This window comes from Podarcis raffonei, chromosome 9 (assembly GCF_027172205.1).
Source record: "Podarcis raffonei isolate rPodRaf1 chromosome 9, rPodRaf1.pri, whole genome shotgun sequence".
Lineage (NCBI taxonomy): Eukaryota > Metazoa > Chordata > Lepidosauria > Squamata > Lacertidae > Podarcis > Podarcis raffonei.
In genome coordinates, this window is record NC_070610.1 from 572,831 (window position 1) to 591,603 (window position 18,773).

An 18,773-nucleotide genomic window follows, 5' to 3' on the forward strand; every position below is an offset into this window, starting at 1 on the left:
GCTTTTCAGGGGCAAATAAGCCAAGCAACGGCTTGTGGTCAGTCACCACGGTGAAGGGCCGCCCGTACAAGAAATCATGGAATTTTTTTACTCCCTTCACGATTGCCAGACCCTCCTTGTCGATTTGCGAGTAGTTCCGCTCGGTTGCGTTGAGTGTCTGGGAAAAGTATGCCACCGGTACCTCTCTTCCATCCGGGAGTTGGTGTCCCAGGACAGCGCCAATTCCATAGGGCGAGGCATCGCATGCTAGCACCACCGGCAGCCTCTCGTCGAAGTGTGCCAAGACCGAGTTTGAGACAAGCAAGTCCTTGACTGCCTGGAATGCGGCCTCCTGGCGCTGGCCCCACACCCAAGGGGCCCGCTTGTCCAGGAGTCTGTGTAGGGGCTCTGCTACCGCCGCCTTGTGGGGAAGGAAGGAATGGTAAAAGTTCAATAGTCCCAAGAAGGCCTGAAGTTCAGTCTTGTTCTTGGGCGCTGGGGCATCACAAATGGCCCGTACCTTGTCCCCAGTCGGGTGGACCCCTTCTGCGTCCACCATAAATCCCAGAAAGTCCACCTGAGGCACTCCTAGTAGACATTTTTCCCGCTTCACCTTGAGACCCGCTGTCTGGAAACGGTGCAGAATGGTGCGGAGGCGGTCCTCAAACTCCTCTGGTGTGGGCCCGGCAATCAACACATCATCGAAGAAGGGGGTGACGCCAGGAATCCCTTTAAGTAGAGAGTCCATTAGATTCTGGAATATGCCTGGTGCCACGCTGACACCGAATTGCAGCCGCTTTACCCTGAATGCTCCTCTGTGCGTCACAATCGTCTGTGCCTCTGCTGTGGCCTCATCTACTGGCAGCTGTTGATATGCTTGGGCCAAGTCCAGCTTGCCAAAAAATTTTGACCCAGCCAGGGTGGCAAGAACATGGCTGACCACTGGCACTGGGTATGCATGGGCCGTGAGGGCCTTGTTTATGGTACATTTGTAGTCTGCGCAGATGCGGACTGAACCATTAGGCTTGACGGGCGTGACGATTGGGGTTTCCCAGGGGGCATTAGGCACCGGCTCCAGCACTCCTTGCTCCACGAGCCGGTCCAATTCCTCGTCTATACGGGGTTTCAGGGCGAACGGGACCCGGCGGGCCTTGAGCCTGACCGGTCGTACTGCGGGGTCAAGCTGTAGAGCAATGGGGGGGCCCCGTATACTGTCCCAATTTCCCATCGAAAACCCCCGGAAATTCCTTGCATATGGCGTCCACGTCCACTTGTAAGCTAGTGTGGTTCACCCCGGTGACGGCTAGCCCCAGTGGTCCAAACCATGCCAATCCCAGTAAGCTAATGTAGGGGCCCTTGACCACAAGCAAGTCCAGTTGCCGCGTCCGCCCTCGGTATTGCACCCTGAAGGTCCCCACCCCCATTGTGGGGACCTTACGTTTTTGGAAGTCCCGGAGGGTGAATGGGGCCGGCCTGAGTTTGGGACCCCCAGTAGGACACAGTTTCCTTAAGGTCCTTGCCGAGATTATGGATAGAGTTGAACCCGTGTCAAGCTCCATGCGGCATGGGGCCCCCTCTATCTGTACGTCAACATAAATTTTCTCTACGTTGGGGTGGGGCAACTGGTATACCTGGAAGTCCGTGAGCTCCGTCGAGTTGCCTTGGTGCGTTGGGCCCCGGGACCTGGGGCTCTTGGATTGGTCATCTGATGCCTGGCGTCGGGTGGGCCGAGCCCGACACACCCGGGCGATGTGTCCCAATTTTCTGCACTGCCTGCACTCTGCGTTGCGGAAACGGCAGGTCCTCCTCTCGTGACTTTCTCCACAGCTTGCGCAGTTCCCTCCTTCTCGTCGAGGCAGCTGTGGTATGTGGGCTGCTTGAGTGCGCTGCTGTACTCGGTGCACCTCCTCCCTGTCGGATCCTGAGTCGTCGGTGAGGTCTTCGTGGTGGACCCTCGGTTGGGACAGCTGGCTCTGCCGTGCCTCTTGCGTCGACCTCTCGGCAGCTTCTGTTGCCAGGGCCTCCTCCAGAGCGACCTGGAACGTTAGGTTCTTCTTAGCATAGAGGCGTCGTTGCAGCTTCTCATCCTTCAGGCCACCGACGAGGCGGTCACGAAGCATGTTCTCCAGCTCTGAGAAGTTGCAGAACCGGGCGGCTTGGCGGAGAGAGGTCACAAACCCAGTTATGGTTTCCCCAGGGGCTTGCCGCTTTGCGTAGAAGGCATTTCGACAAGCCACCACTGAGGGCTGCGGCGAAAAGTGCCCCTTCAGCTGTTCCATTATTGTTTTGTATGGAACAGTAGCGACGTCTTCAGGCGCAAGGAGAGCCCGGGCGATTTCTATGCGGGGGGTCAAATTTGACCAGGGGGTCCGGCGCGCTTCCTCCACGCAGCTCTGCTCTTCCCCCTTGGAACCTTTGACTCCAGCAGAGTAAACACAGCAGAAGCAGAAGCCGGAACGTTCCGTCGTGTGGTGGCAATAACTCAGGCTGTCACGCAGCTCTCCTTATCTTAAAGTCTTTATTGCTGTACAGATCAACACATCGTAAATCTTCCCGGTGAGACGCAGCTCATGTTGCTCCTTTCTCCATGGAGCCTAACACGCAGACTGAAAGCACACGGAGAATTCCACGCCCCTTCCGTGTTCTCTGCCCGCCCTCAGAATGTGAGGCGTCATCACTCAGAACTCTTAACCCTGTAAGTTCTGAGCCCCCTCAACACCCCCTCTCGAATCACATTCTGAGAGGACCTCTGAGTGTTCAACACCTTCCCCATTGCCTTCCGCCCCTTCCTGGCATCGTTGTTAGGCACCTGTTGAACCTCACAAACCTCAGGTTCGCACTGTGCGAAACCAATCCACGCATTTGTGACCTGAAACCTCTCAGGTGGAATTCCCTTTGTTGCCCTTGAAGACCGCCTGGGCACAAACTGGGGTGCTCCTCCTGACCCACTGGGGCCAGCTTGTGCGTCTTCCTCATCAGAAGACTCCCCCTCTGACTTGACACGTCTGTGAGCTTTCTCCATTATGCGCACAGGAGATGAGGGCTCACTCTTGGACACTCCCTTCACAACCTGTGGAGACGCCCTACTCTGTTCAGGGACCTGGTCTCCACCAGCAGGTTCAGGCTCTGGCTCTCTTTCCTCCTCAGCGTCAGACAGACAATCTGAGTGAACGTCAGAGCGCACTTTGCGCCTAGCCCAGCCATCCTGCTCAAAGAACTCAGCCTGTTTACTGACCAGAAGCTTGGTCTGATCACCTTCTGGGTATGCGAATCTCCACCCCTTGGTCGCGGGTTCATACCCACAGAAGATCATTTCCTGGTACCCTGGACCACCTTCTTGCTGCAACCACTTTGGTACAGGCACCATGGCTCTGCAACCAAAAGTGCGAAAGAAATGCACAAGCGGCTTCTGCCGATGAAGCAGGAAATATGGGGTGTCACCTACCACTGCATTGTAGCACCTGTTCATCGAGAAATTGGCCGTTTTTACCGCCTCCCCCCAAAAACTGTGAGGCAAACCAGAGTCATCCAGTAGGATTTCGGATGCTCGGACCAGAGCTTTACTCCTCAGCTCTGCCACGCCATTCTTCTGAGGAGAAATCACCTTGTGACGTATCCCCCTCTGGCGAAAGAAACCCTTTAGAGCAGACCCAGTGACCTCTGAACCACGGTCAAACTGGAAACCTTGCACCTTGGTGGAGAACCTCTGTTCCACCTCTGCAACCCAATCTTTGATCAGTTGCGCTGCTTCCTCCTTCGTTCTCAGCGTGAACGCCCATGCGTTCCTTGTAAAATCATCTGTCAGCACCATCAGCCACTTGGCCTTGCCCAGACTTGGCTGTGGCATACTTAAAAGGTCTGCATGCACAAGCTCAAAAGGCTTTGTGGTGACCCTCTCCACCCTGGGATCATTAAACCCCTTGTTTCTGGCTTTCCTGCAAGCCTTGCACTTCAAAGGTTTACCACATTCTTTTACCTTGCAACCTTTGGTGCACTCTGATAACATCTGGACGTCCTCACAGGACCCATGTGACATCCTCTTGTGCCACACGCAAGCACACGACACATGAGTGTGGTCAGTGGCTTTCCCCTCACCCTCGAGAGGTGATTCCAGAACAAAGAGGTTGTTCTGATTTCTTTCAACACGTACCAGTTGCTCTCCACCTCTGGAAATTGTACAAACATCATTTTCAAAACTCACAGAATATCCCTCCTGTAAAAGAGAAGGTACAGACAGCAAGCAATGCTTTATCTCAGGGAGAACATAAACCTTCAATTCAGCCTGTAAAAAAGAGACAAACAAGTTAGAAATATGGGTTACACGGCCCTGTGCACCTGTAGCAAATCTAACAGTTTTCTCAGTTGAAACAGCTTTGCAGTTCCACATTTGTCCATCAGGTGGCGCTGTTACCAAATGGGCATTCGCAGCTGAGTCAACAACCCAACGTAGGACGCTCCCCCCACCGGAGTTGTCCTTCTTTGTTGCCTTAGCAACTGACTTCCTGCTCCCCCCGACCTTGGAGCTCTCGCTGCAGGTGGTGTTGTCCAAAACCGCCATCGACGCAGACAGTTGAAAAACGCTCTCACGTCTACTCCCTCTGTTGCGATGGAAACCCGGCTGGTTCCCATGGGAAGTGACCTTGGGACTTTCCTGCCCTTTGTCTCGCTGTGGACAGCTTCGGCGCAGGTGCTCCGGAGAACCGCAAACAAAACATCTCCGAGTGGAAAACTTTGCAGACTTGCCTCTGGTCTTCACTGCCCCCCCAACCTCTCCAGCAGCAATCCTCCTTGAGGCTTTTCTGCTGTTGGGAAAATGGCTTTTGGCTTCTGCTGTGGTTTCTCTGCAAACCCCTCTCAGCTCCTGCCAAACAGCCTGGGCACTCTCAAGACTCTTGGACTGGCCTTCCTGGCCTGCACCCCCAAACTTGGGTGCACAGCCTCCAGAGGAACAGCTAGCCACTGCTTTCCTCTTCCCAGCTTCCAGCAGCTTTCCAGCATGCAGCTCACGTATTGGGGCATTCTGGCAGCCCTCCAACACAGTCCCAGCCCCCTCTGGGCCTTCTGGGCATTCCTCAGCCCCTCTTGGACTTCCAGCCCCCTCTGGGCTTCTTGGGCATCCACCAGCCCCTCCTGGGCATGGTGCTTCCTCAGAGCAATTCTCAGCCCCCTCTCTGGGCCTGGCTCCCACTGCTTTCTTCAGTGCCTGCCTTCTCCCGGCCCAGGGCTTGCTCCCGTCCACCTTATCAAAAGGGACTGCACACGATTCATGGCTGTCTGCCATCTCTCCCCCGGGCCCGGCCTACTCACGATACAGTAGCACCTCCCGGTCCGGCAGATCCTTCCCAGCGAGCTCCTCCCGGCTGGCTCCAGCTACTCCTTAGCTGGCCTTTGGCTGCTGGCCTCTTTGCCTGCAGTTTCTCTTTCCCAGCGTCTCATCAGCTGGCCTCCTCACACGCACGAACGTTGCTTATCTTTATTGCTGATCTCCATAACCTATGCGGGGGGTCAAATTTGACCAGGGGGTCCGGCGCGCTTCCTCCGCGCAGCTCTGCTCTTCCCCCTTGGAACCTTTGACTCCAGCAGAGTAAACACAGCAGAAGCAGAAGCCGGAACGTTCCGTCGTGTGGTGGCAATAACTCAGGCTGTCACGCAGCTCTCCTTATCTTAAAGTCTTTATTGCTGTACAGATCAACACATCGTAAATCTTCCCGGTGAGACGCAGCTCATGTTGCTCCTTTCTCCATGGAGCCTAACACGCAGACTGAAAGCACACGGAGAATTCCACGCCCCTTCCGTGTTCTCTGCCCGCCCTCAGAATGTGAGGCGTCATCACTCAGAACTCTTAACCCTGTAAGTTCTGAGCCCCCTCAACAATTTCAAACGTCTCCTCTCCGCAGACGCTGAAGAATATCGCCCTCTTCTTGGCGTCTTCTTCGTCGGTGACCCCTTTGGCTTCTAGGAGGAAGGTGAAACGGGAGGCGTACGCTTCCCAGTCTCCAGATGCTGGGTTGAACGGTGAGAAGCTGCTGTCGGTTGCCATTCTGAGTTCCTTGTGTCCTGGAGCTGAAGCCTGGATACACGGTGCGAGGCAGCGGTGCGGCAGGTGGCGGTGCTGCGGTGCTGTGTGTGGCAGTCAGCTCAGCGGGATCCCACCTTCGTCGCCAGTGAAATATACTCAGAGTCGCAAAGTGATTTCATGCTCTTTATTCAGCTCATAGTGGTGAGGAGGAATGAATGAATGTCCCCTCAAAGTATCTGCTTTATATACATTATTTACACAATGGGCTGCACATGATTGGCTAATTCCGGAATTCTACTGTAAGCCAATCAGGTTGTGGATTCACTTCTATCTGGAGCATGATTGGGTAGTTCCTGCCAACCAATCATACTGCTGCATTGTTCTAGGACCAATCAGACTGCTGCATTCTGAATCCTATTGTTCTAGGACCAATCAGACTGCTGCAGTTTGGATCCTATTCAACTCAGTACATAACAGGTGGGAAGGTGCAAAATATCTGCAGCTCAGCACAAAGGATCAGGGCCACTCCCTGCCAAAGCTCTGCCCTCCCCACCAATTTCGCCATGGATATAAAAGAAGCTTGTGGCAAACAGGAATGGTTCTGAGCACCACTAAGTTCTGGTACTCATGCAGATTCCCAAGCTCAGATTTATTTTTCTTTTTAGCACCAGATTGATTGGTGAATCTCAGACTTTTAAAATTTTAGTTTATTTAAAAAAAATTTAGACAGCCTTTCCAGGCAATGTCTGCTCAAAGTGGCTTCAACAGAAAGAGTAATGAGTAATATTCTTACAGGGCAGACAGGAGCTACATTTTGTTTTGTTACAGATACAGGATCCCAATCTCAAGAATCGGAAGGGACTCAGGACATCATCCAGACTGAACCACTCCCCCAAACTCATAAACGCATAACAATACACTGCAGTTTAGATGGGAATTTTATGTATAGTAACAGAAATTTAAAATAGGACCTATTCAACATTCCATACTAAGGGGATGTTACAATGTGGAAAGATATGGAAAAAGAGGGGCGTTCCTTTTTTAAAGCAACAGACTTTAATGTAGGTGTGCAGAGCCAGCCAAGACAGAAAGATGAAAGATATTAAGATGTGGAGTCTTCTCTACTCAACAACAGAAGATAGTAATGTACTGTACATTGGTGAAAAACATTGCAAGGAGTTGTTTTGATCATGTAAAAATATGCAACTGTTTCCACACCTGTGCTTGTCTACGACAGATATAATGGTGGTGGCATAATGGTTAGACTAGAGGACCTGGGAGAGCAGGGTTCAAATCCCCACTCAGCCATGAAGCTCACTGGTTGACCATCTCTTGGCCTAACCTACCTCACAGGGTTGTTGTAAGGATGAAATGGGGAGGAGAACCATGGACTTGTGATGATAAAGGTGGTATATACAAATCATAAATAAATAAATAAATAAATAAATAAATAAATAAATAAATAAATAAAATAAATACAGCAAAAAGAAAAAAAGAGCATAAAAATATTTGGATTTTAAGGCATTCTGAGGACCTAATGGTGTGTTACATTAAATGTGTAGCGTTGGTGTTTTTTTTTTTAAAAGGTTGATATGGGGAAGCAATTTACAGTAGGACTAAAGTGCTTGGGGAAGGGAAATTTCATCTTTTTTACCACAATCATGGAAGAAGACAGGCAGCCTGAGTAATGAGCCTGACAACCCAAACTGAGAGGACCTCAAGCGCCTCCTGCCCTGCAGTGATCCCTTAAGGCAGAAGGAGAACATCTGCTGCTGGGGACCATGTGAGTACGAAGAAGAGAGGGAGGGAACAGGGCCAGGACCAGGTGAGCACCTGGTAGACATGCTGTTTCGGGGAGAAGCAGGTGCCAGCGCCAGGGAGCTGCTGGGGAAGGAGCATTTGTGAGCAACATGGCTTGTGGACAAGAGAGCTGCTTGCCTGCTTGCTTGTGTGCGAATGTGAGAAGCCAAGGTGAGAGGGGGGCACCAGGGAGTGGCAAGGGCTGGCCGGCGTGCAGCCCCTTCCCTTGGTGAATGGCTCCTTCACAGTTGCTGCCCTACTGGAGCTCTGAGCTGAGCAGGGGAGGCTCGTGAGGGCCACACAGGGCAGCAGCAGTGCACACAGGGACCATGGCCATCAACTTTGGGGTGTCCAGCCTCCTCAAACACTTTGGGGGCGCCTGAAAGCACCATGGCCGCTAGAAGTCAGCGCCTATGCATCTGTGTAGATAATACTGAGCTAGAAAACCCAGTGGTCTGAATCTGACAGCTTCCTATGTTCCTTTACTATAGTCTGTTAACTGGCATGTGAGAAAATGTTGCATTAATTATGAGAATAAATGAGAGCAAGAAAGGACACCTGCCTAGCCGGTTATAAAACTGGAAGAAACAAACGACCTTGCATCTCTTCCTGTTCCTGCTCTGAATGCAATTTCTGCCTCAAAGAGACTTTTAAAGCCATGCTATGACTCTACTATTTTCTGATATTCAGGGTTCTACAAAAATGTATCAGACAGAGCAGGTTCTCTGCTGCAAAAATCTTCTTCCCAATAGGTCTGCTTTTTTCCTGATGACTCACACTCTAACATTGTGTTTCCAGATCAGACTGCAAGGGAGTTCATTTATGAACGATCTGCCTTTTGGGAGAGTATTTTAAAAACCATTCCTTCCTTTTTTTCTTATGAATTACGGTAACTTGCATCTTGGAAAGTTCCCATCTGTTTGGCAGCCCATCGTAGGACCTCCAGGGGGAGCTGCAGAGCTAGCTAAGTGGTGCTTTAGGCATGCACATAATCTGTAGGCAAGAGGATAAACAGAGGAGGCTGCTGAGCTAAAGGCAAAGCTCAGTGTGAATCCACACTTACTAGGGTTGTGTTTATTCTGTGCTAATTCTCTGCCTGAGCAAGCCAATTTCTGTGCCAACAGAAGCAGGAGTTTGTGGCCTGCATAAACTATGGAAATAGAACAGGTTTGCATAATTTCTCATAATTTGCACAGATTTATTCTGTTCTGTTTTTGTTTTTTAAATAAAACTTGACACCCCTTTTTTGTATAATTTATTTTGGTTTTGCTGGTCAAAGGGGATGAGCTATTCAAGGCACAAACCCTTGTCTTGCTGCTCTTAGAGTTCAACAAGTAATTTCCCACATTTTGAAATGTATTTTTGGTTTGAAAACCAAGGTTTTCAGGTGTCCACTATACAGTCTTCACTATTTTATACTTCTACAGTAACCTTTGCCATCCTGGTGCTCTCCAGATTATTATTTATTAAATTTCTATACCACCCTTCATCCAAGGACCACAGGGCGGTTTACAATATAAAAACACCTGTCATAGTGACAAACAAAAAGTGCCCCTCTGCACCAAACTGAAGAACCTTTCAGACTCCGGACTGGCTCTGCCCACCAGGCTGGCCATCCGTGTTTTCTGCATGGGAAGGAGTGTAGGAAGGCTTCTTGCTTTGAGCTCAGCTGCGTTTTGTGTTTCTAGGGTTGCTCTTTGGGCCCAACTCCATTTTGATCTCGGATCCTGGTCTTGACTCCCAGCTCCCACCATACATTTGAAACACAGCCTTCAGCAGTCATGGCTTTGCCCAAAGAATCTTGGGAGCTGTAGTTTGTTAAGGGTGCTGAGAGTTGTTAGGAGCCCCTCTATTTCTCTCCCAGCACTTTGATTCCCAGAGTGGTTCAACAATCAAAGCCTCTTTGCAGGGAACTGTGATGGCAGCTAGCTTGCTTAAGAGCTGTGGGGCAGGCATGCCCCCCCCCATGCCTCCAAACTACTCCCTGCCTTCAGTATCCACTGCCTCAAATGGCCAGGTCACTCTTCCTAAGGCAGGGGTGTGGACCCCGGACTCCAACTTGCATTAGCTCTGGCTGGCATTGCCAATAGTCAGGGATGATGGGAGTTGTAGTCCAGCAACATCCAGCAGGCCACAGGCTAACCATCCTGGCTCTAGTTCCTGGTGACCCTGGACAATGGCTGCCAGTCAGTCTAGACCAGAGATAGAGAACCTGTGACCCTCAGACGATGTTGTACTTCAGCTCATATCAGCCCCAGCTGGCATGACCCATAGTCTCCACCCTCATCGTTCTACCGAGGGTCTTCTGGTGGTTCCCTCACTGTGAGAAGCCAAGTTACAGGGAACCAGGCCTTCTCGGTAGTGGCACCCGCCCTGTGGAATGCCCTCCCACCAGATGTCAAAGAGAAAAACAATTACCAGACTTTTAGAAGACATCTGAAGGCAGCCCTGTTTAGGGAAGCTTTTAATGTTTGATGCATTACTGTATTTTAATATTTTGTTGGAAGCTGCCCAGAGTGGCTGGGGAAGCCCAGCCAGATGGGCGCGGTATAAATAATAATAATAATAATAATAATAATAATAATAATAATAATATGTTGTTGTTGTTGTTGTTGTTGTTGTTGTTGTTGTTGTTGTAAGGGATGACCGTGGCCTCTGGTCAAGTAGGGCTATCCAGTCTGATGGAAACTACTTGGGTGACTGCCTTGATATTCTGTCTGCAGTTGCCGTGGACTGGAAGTGTTCCTTTCCTGTGATGGGCTGTACTTTTGACTTGCCTCCTTCCAGATATTTGATGCTGCTATCTACCATTTTAATCCCCTAGAATGCAAGGAGTGGACACTGTGTTGCAATGCAGTGTTTTTCTGAGGCATTCTAAAGAGTAACAACGTACCCACCAGTCCCACTTTCCAAACGATTGTTATATAAAAATTCATTTATTGAATAATGAGGAAATGTCACTATATGCTTTACATGTTCAGATATCCAAACAGCTAGACCTGCATATAGTACTGAGCCTCTTTGGCTTGCTGATCAGAAGGTTGGCAGTTCAAATCCTTGCAACGGAGTGAGCTCCCGTTGCTCTGTCCCAACTCCTGTCAGCCTAGCAGTTCGAAAGCATGCCTGTGCAAGTAGATAAATAGGTACTGCTGTGGCAGGAAGGTAAATGGCGTTTCTGTGCACTCTGTCTTCCGTCATGGTGTTCCTTTGCGCCAGAAGCAGTTTAGTCCTGCTGGCCACATGACCCGGAAAAGCTGTTTGGGGACAAATGCCGTCTTCCCCCGCCTGAAGCTAGATGAGCGTCACACCCCATAGTTGCCTTTGACTGGATTTAACCATCCAAGGGTCCTTTACCTTTTTTTTTTTAACCTTACCGGAAACAAGCAACCTTATATAAGGCTTGCAGTTTCCTGTTTTTCTGGTACAAGCAGCTGTTTTGCCAGAAAGTGTGGTGGGAAGGAGAAGAAGGATGAGAGAATGGATAAATAAGAGAACATTTTCCTTTGTTTGCTTTTTTGGAATGTTTCAGAGGGTTTTCCTGTCACTTTGGCATCAAAATTCCATGGTTGGGAATGCATTAGAAATTTCCACCTAGGAATCAATGGAAATTGTCAAATCATTATGTGAACGCTTGCCTAACCAACTACTTCCTGTGAACACATTGTGTTCACATAGTGGGAGCTCCATGCACAGTAGAAGTGAGGAAGGGACACTTTATGCAACACATGTCAGGTAGCAAGGAAAGTAATAAATTGTGTCTGTGTTGGTTTTCCTCCTTCCCAAACACTTTCCCTTTTGTGCTGTGTCTTGCCTGATGGCAATAATTTCTTTATCATTGACTGATCATCGGGTGGTTTTTTTCCAGCAAAACAGCAGGATTCAAATATATGCAATAAATAAATACAAATAAAGTAGCATTATGAGAGTTGAAAAGGTTGAAGAAAGTGTCATGTTTGCTTTTATAAGTCGTGTGCAAAGAATTAATGTATGCATCAGTGCCTTCAAGTCTCATGGGTGAGTCAGGTAGTTCTGTGGTTGCAAATGGGGTGGCAGGATATACAGCATAGGATAGTAGTTGGTCCTGTAACCAGGGAGAAAGCTGCTCCAATAACTCAGGTTTTGCATTTTGTGTGTGAATGCTATTCCCAAGTGACTTAGCCCTTCTCATTTTCACAAGTGAAGCATGAAGAACACCCATCTATGTTCCTTTAATCAAGACACCACTCAAGTGAGGAGTCATTTTCCTCATAACACATTGATAGAATAGGATCAGAAAAAGGATGTATAAAAAGAATACATTTTGCTTTTAAGACTAACTAAAATGAATTTACGGCAAGAACAGGAGGCTTTGGAGGGTGATGATCACCTACTTCATCTGATGTTAGCATGGAACTGTGGATGGCAACTCAGAAAAATTAGTTGAAGGAATGTTTATGCTCAATCTTGCAAGAGACAGTTTCTTAAATGATGAAACATACCTTGGAAAGATTCAGCACAGAACACCAGAAACCTTTCTCTTAGCTTTTAGAATGTGAGAAGAAACCATAATTCCTATTTACATTTTAAAACAAATCCCTGTTTAGCCATCTTTTCCTCCATCCTTCCCTACAATTGATCTTTTATGGGTTGGCTACTTTGGGGTCTCTGATGGAGTGTCCAGAAGAGTCAAAATGTTCACTCAGACACTCTGTTCCAAGCATTGGATTTATGTCCATTTATTATTTTCCTCAAACACAGCTCTGTCTACACAGTGCTTACTGCTAATGGGCATAAGGAAAAACAATGCACATCTGTTAAAATGAGTATTGCTAGAATTAGTCACAGTCTCCCCCATTTCTTTTTTACTTTATATCTCCAGTATCAAAGGTCAAGGTGAAGATCAGTTTCATGATTCTACCAAATGCCACAACTATGTTCTGAATGACGATATTTAGGGAGCATTTGAGTTGCATCCTAGAAATTCAAAACCAAAGGTCTCCGCAGTCATGATATGGAGTTTGGAGGTGCATAAGAAGTAAGAGCAGATGAACTAAGCCAAGGCCTGGAGTATAGCATGCAAGAGAGACACATCGTAGTCTAGCCTTCACCAACCTGGTGATCTCTAGATATTATGGGATTTCAAATTCCATCAGCCCTACCCAGTATGACTATGCTGCTTGGGGCTGATGGGAGTTGTAGTCAAATAACAGGTAGGACACCAAGGTTAACGAAAAGGCTGTCGTGGTCTTTTCACCAGGCCTGAGCCAACCAATCATAGCAGCTGGCAATATTATGGACAGTGACATTGTAGAAATTAATATTTCCTGGCTTCATCTCTCCCATTGGCTTCACACTTTGGTTAAAACACGGGAGACATCTCTGACTGCCAAACCCGTGGCCAGATTGGTTACTAGCTGTGGCTTCTGATTATTTTAAAGGTCACTTCCTTACTACAAATGTGTGAGTGTTTCTTTTATGCAATAATTAGGCTCTGTTGCTGCTGTTGCCAGGGGTGTAGCTAGCTGCTCTGGCACCCCGAGAGGCGGGGCGGGGCGGGGCGAGCTGCCCACAGGGGCACCACAGCAATCCGCGCATGGGGGCACCGTGGCTATCTGTCCAGGGGGCTAGTGCAGTGAGCTGCCCACGGAGTCTGCCTGGTGGATGCAAGCCCCACGCTGCCGGGGGACCAAGCCACAGCATCACTCCCAGGAGAGTTGTGTGGCTCGGACGTGCTGCATGCCAGGCCCCGCAGTAAGTGCCGCCCCTCGCGGTGTGCCATTTTGTCACCCCCCCTCAAGGATGACACCCTGGGTGGACCTCACCCCCCGCACCCCCCTCAATGCCCCTGGCTGTTGTGCCCAATGATTCTAACTGGTACTGAGGTGTCTTGTTAATATGGGCCAAGAGGAGTTCTGCTGCAACGTCAAGAGGCTAATAGGTTTCTACTGGAAATGCAGCAAAAACCATCTCCCAGAGCAGCCAGCAGACTTGCCATGCACTAGCAAGTATTTACTTGGATAAGGTCCAGCTGGTGTGCTGTTGTCCTTGCCTAATATACATAATTTTGCACCACAGTTTCCTCTAATGTAGTGCATTTTTATATGTTATGTTCAACAACCTATGCATTATTATCTCCACTTACTTGCACACCTGGGTCAAGCAGGATCACTCTTTGTTAGCATTGGCTAATGTGAAGGGGAAGCAATCTAGCTTAGTGCTGGGTTCCAAAAGTGCTGCTAAATGACACCAAAGGACCATCTACCTGAATCCGAAGAGGTGTTAAAAGATGCTTTCCCCCATTAAACTTAATATGCTCTATTCCTGGACTGATTCCAAGTCAGATTCTAAAGAATATTCAACAAGGGATGGATAAATCAATTTGTTCCTGGTTTGTGTCAATTTCACATTTCATAGAATCATAGACTTGGAAGAGACCACAAGGGCCATCGAGTCCAACCCCCTGCCAAGCAGGAAACACCATCAGAGCACTCCTGACATATGGTTGTCAAGCCTCTGCTTAAAGACCTCCAAAGAAGGAGACTCCACCACACTCCTTGGCAGCAAATTCCACTGTCAAACAGCTCTTACTGTCAGGAAGTTCTTCCTCATGTTTAGGTGGAATCTTCTTTCTTGTAGTTTGGATCCATTGCTCCGTGTCCGCTTCTCTGGAGCAGCAGAAAACAACCTTTCTCCCTCCTCTATGTGACATCCTTTTATATATTTGAACATGGCTATCATATCACCCCTTAACCTCCTCTTCTCCAGGCTAAACATGCCCAGCTCCCTTAGCCGTTCCTCATAAGGCATCGTTTCCAGGCCTTTGACCAGTTTGGTTGCCCTCCTCTGGACATGTTCCAGTTTGTCAGTGTCCTTCTTGAACTGTGGTGCCCAGAACTGGACACAGTACTCCAGGTGAGGTCTGACCAGAGCAGAATACAGTGGCACTATTACTTCCCTTGATCTAGATGCTATACTCCTATTGATGCAGCCCAGAATTGCATTGGCTTTTTTAGCTGCCGCGTCACACTGTTGGCTCATGTCAAGTTTGTGGTCAACCAAGACTCCTAGATCCTTTTCACATGTACTGCTCTCAAGCCAGGTGTCACCCATCTTGTATTTGTGCCTCTCATTTTTTTTTGCCCAAGTGCAATACTTTACATTTCTCCCTGTTAAAATTCATCTTGTTTGTTTTGGCCCAGTTCTCTAATCTGTCAAGGTCGTTTTGAAGTGTGATCCTGTCCTCTGGGGTGTTAGCCACCCCTCCCAGTTTGGTGTCATCTGCAAATTTGATCAGGATGCCCTTGAGTCCATCATCCAAGTCGTTGATAAAGATGTTGAATAAGACCGGGCCCAAGACAGAACCCTGTGGCACCCCACTAGTCACTCTTCTCCAGGATGAAGAGGAACCATTGATGAGCACCCTTTGGGTTCGGTCAGTCAGCCAGTTACAAATCCACTGAGTGGTAGCATAGTCGAGACCGCATTTTACCAGCTTCTTTACAAGAATATCATGGGGCACCTTGTCAAATGCCTTGCTGAAATCAAGGTAGGCTACATCCACTGCGTTCCCTTCATCTACCAGGCTTGTAATTCTGTCAAAAAACGAGATCAGATTAGTCTGACATGACTTATTTTTCAGAAATCCATGCTGACTATTGGTGATCACAGCATTCCTTTCTAGATGCTCACAGACTGTTTGCTTAATCCTCTGCTCCAGAATCTTCCCTGGTTTTGATGTCAGACTGACTGGGCGGTAATTATTTGGGTCCTCTCTTTTCCCCTTTTTGAAAATAGGGACAACATTTGCCCTCCTCCAGTCTGCCGGGACTTCGCCTGTTCTCCAGGAATTCTCAAAGATGACTGCCAGTGGTTCTGAGATCACAGCTGCCAGTTCTTTTAATACTCTTGGATGCAGTTCATCTGGCCCTGGAGACTTGAATACATCTAAACTAGCCAAGTATTCTTGTACTATCTCCTTAGTTATTCTGGGCTGTGTTTCCTCTGCTGAATCATTTGCTCCAAATTCTTCAGGTCGGGCATTGTTTTCTTTATCGGAGAAGACTGAGGCAAAGAAGGCATTGAGGAGTTCAGCCCTTTCTGTGTCCCTTGTTTGCATTTCACCATCTTCTCCTCTGAGTGACCCCACTGTTTCTTTGTTCTTCCTTTTGCTACGAACATACCCATAAAAGCCTTTTTTGTTGCTTTTAACCTCTCTAGCAAGCCTGAGTTCATTCTGTGCTTTAGCTTTTCTGACTTGTGTCTACACGTGCTGGCTATTTGTTTGAATTCCTCTTTGGTGGTTTCCCCCCTTTTCCATTTTTTGTACACATCGTTTTTTAATCTTAACTCAGTTAAAAGTTCTTTAGATAGCCACCCTGGCTTCTTTAGGCACCTTCCATGTTTCCGTCTCATTGGTATTGCCTGAAGTTGTGCTTTTACTATCTCCCTCTTAACAAACTCCCAGCCATCATGAACTCCCTTTCCTTTTAGTATTACTGTCCATGGGATCTCACCCAGCACTTCCCTAAGTTTTATGAAGTCAGCTTTCTTAAAGTCAAGAAATTGAGTCCTAGTATGCTTGGCTGCTCCTTTCCGCTGTATAGTAAACTTCAGAAGAGCATGATCACTCGTGCCTAATGATCCTTCCATTTCTACCCCACTAACCAGGTCATCAACATTGGTTAGGACCAGATCTAAAATGGCTGTTCCTCTTGTTGCTTCTCCCACTTTCTGGACAATGAAGTTGTCTGCAAGGCCAGTGAAGAATCTGTTTGACCTTATGCTCTTGGCTGAGTTTGACATCCAACAAATATCCGGGTAATTGAAGTCCCCCATTACTACTATCTCCCTTCCTTTTGCATGCTTGGCCATCTGTTCCAGGAAGGCATCATCTATGTCCTCCGTTTGGCTTGGGGATCTATAGTAAACTCCCACAATGAGGTCACTGTTATTCTTCTCTCCCTTAATTTTGACCCAAATGCTCTCACTTTGGCTTTGAGGTTTTAAATCTTGGATCTCTTCACAGGTATACACATCCCTGACATATAACGCCACTCCTCCTCCTTTCTTGTCTGGTCTGTTTCTCTGAAATAGATTGTATCCCTCCATTATTACATTCCAATTGTGGGACTTATCCCATCAGGTTTCAGTGATGCCTATTATGTCATATTTAGTTTGCTGTACCAAGAGCTCAAGCTCATCTTGTTTATTTCCCATGCTTTGTGCATTAGTGTACAGACATTGAAGTCCATTAATCATTCCCCCGTGTCTCTTATTTAAGGATTTTTTCCTCCCACCACTAGGTCTGCGTGCTGTTTGCTCCATTTGGTCTATGACATTTGGATGATCATCTTCATCAATTGATAGACTCCTACCTTCAGGAGCACTGTCTCCCTCCCCCACATTAGTCAGTTTAAAGCCCTCCTGATGAGGTTTCTGAGATTTTTGGCAAAAACATTCCTCCCAACCATTGTGAGGTGCAGCCCATCACTTGCCAGAAGTCCATCTTCAAGAAACTGTAGTCCGTGATCTAAGAATCCAAACCGTTCCTGTTTACACCATTTGCGAAGCCAGCTGTTCACTTCCACTATTTTTCCCTCTCTCCCTGGGCCACGTCGTTCAACTGGGAGGTTGAACTGGGAGGTTGAAAATTGAGATGACAATTTGTGCATTTAATTGCTTCAATTTCCTGCCCAGAGCCTCGTAGTCTCTTTTGATCTTCTGCAGGCTATTGCTTGCAGTGTCATTGGTTCCCACATGAACCAAGAGGAAGGGGTATTTGTCAGTGGGTTTTATGATTCCTTGCAGTTGTTCAGTTACATCTTGGATCTTAGCCCCGGGGAGACAGCACACTTCCCGAGACATCTTGTCAGGCCCACAGATCACTGCTTCTGTTCCCCTCAGTAGGGAATCCCCTATCACCACTACACGCCTCCTCTTAGGTTTGGTCAGGGTTCTTCTGTGAGCTGTCCGTTCCAAGGTCGCCTGCACATTCCCTGAGGACTGACTTTGCTGCTCGTCTTCATATACCTGATCGACTGTAATGAGGGAGAGATCCTCAAATGGAGTCTGCTCTTCGTCTTCCATGCTAGGGGAGAGGACCTTAAAGCGATTGTGTATTTCTAAACAATCAAAGCGAACCCTGGGCCTCCTACTTGAGTCACATTTCTCCATATATCTGGCTCCTGTGTTGGTGAACTAGCCTCCTTCTCAGGGGAGTCCCCTGTCTCCTCCTTGGTGGAGACGGCATGCTCTGTTGCTTCCAAGAAGAGCTCCAGCTCTCTAATTCTTTGGTGCGTAGCTACACATTCCTCCAGTTGCTGGACTTTATCTTCTAAGAGGGCAATCAACATGCAATTGCTGCAGGTAAAGCTGCCTGCAACCTTTGGCAAGATGGCAAACATTGCTCAGGAACCACAGGCGACTGCAGCTGTTCCCTCCCCCTCCATCTTTGAACCGCAGACCTTCTGATTGGCAAACCTTAGGCTCTGTGGTTTAGACCACACCGCAACCTGCACAATAAAATCATCATGGTCAGGGTTTGCAGGGAGAATTCCATGCTCTGCAAAGCACTTTCCCAAAGCTTGCAGAAGAGCAAACTAACCAAAAGTCACTAAACACACAATTTTCCTGGTGCAGAATCCAGATGCTACAGAACAATTTAGGGGAAAGGTGGGCAGATTGCAGCCTTATGGGGGGGGATTACTAGAGCCCCAATCTCCACCAACCAAATCCTGGTGTAAAAGACAGAATTAAAGAACATTGAACCCAGGAATTTGCTTTTGAGTACCAGAAGTGAGCAGCGGTCATATAAAAAATCCATGCCTGGTTACTGTTCAGTATAATTTAGGAACAAGAGAGTTGCCATCGTTTTCTTGCTATTATTCTTAAAACAACACGGAGTCAGAAATCCTCCCTGATCTGCTGCAAATCACGCAGAGATCTGCCAGTAGACTCTGATCTACCCTTTTGCACACGCTTGCCTTAAGGGACAGCA

At 48.1% G+C, this 18,773-nt stretch overlaps 1 protein-coding gene across 1 annotated transcript; it reads right to left on the reverse strand.

Moving 5' to 3' along the window:
* Window positions 1-217: 217 nt before the first annotated feature.
* On the reverse strand, window positions 218-2,280 carry LOC128420930 (uncharacterized). The gene is made up of 2 exons (XM_053402997.1): window positions 1,611-2,280; window positions 218-708 (listed from the first exon to the last, which is right to left on the reverse strand). Exons 1-2 carry the CDS (start codon window positions 2,256-2,258, stop codon window positions 670-672), a joined length of 687 nt encoding a protein of 228 aa, XP_053258972.1. The 5' UTR covers window positions 2,259-2,280; the 3' UTR covers window positions 218-669.
* Between the last annotated feature and the right edge of the window lie 16,493 nt (window positions 2,281-18,773).

Excerpts from the sequence above, each read along its gene's own strand:
- LOC128420930 (XM_053402997.1), bottom strand. The coding sequence starts at position 2,258 with ATGGAACAGCTGAAGGGGCACTTTTCGCCGCAGCCCTCAGTGGTGGCT. Across the intron at positions 709-1,610 it reads CGGAGCTCACGGACTTCCAG|GGATTCCTGGCGTCACCCCC; the intron begins GTATACCAGTTG and ends CTCTACTTAAAG.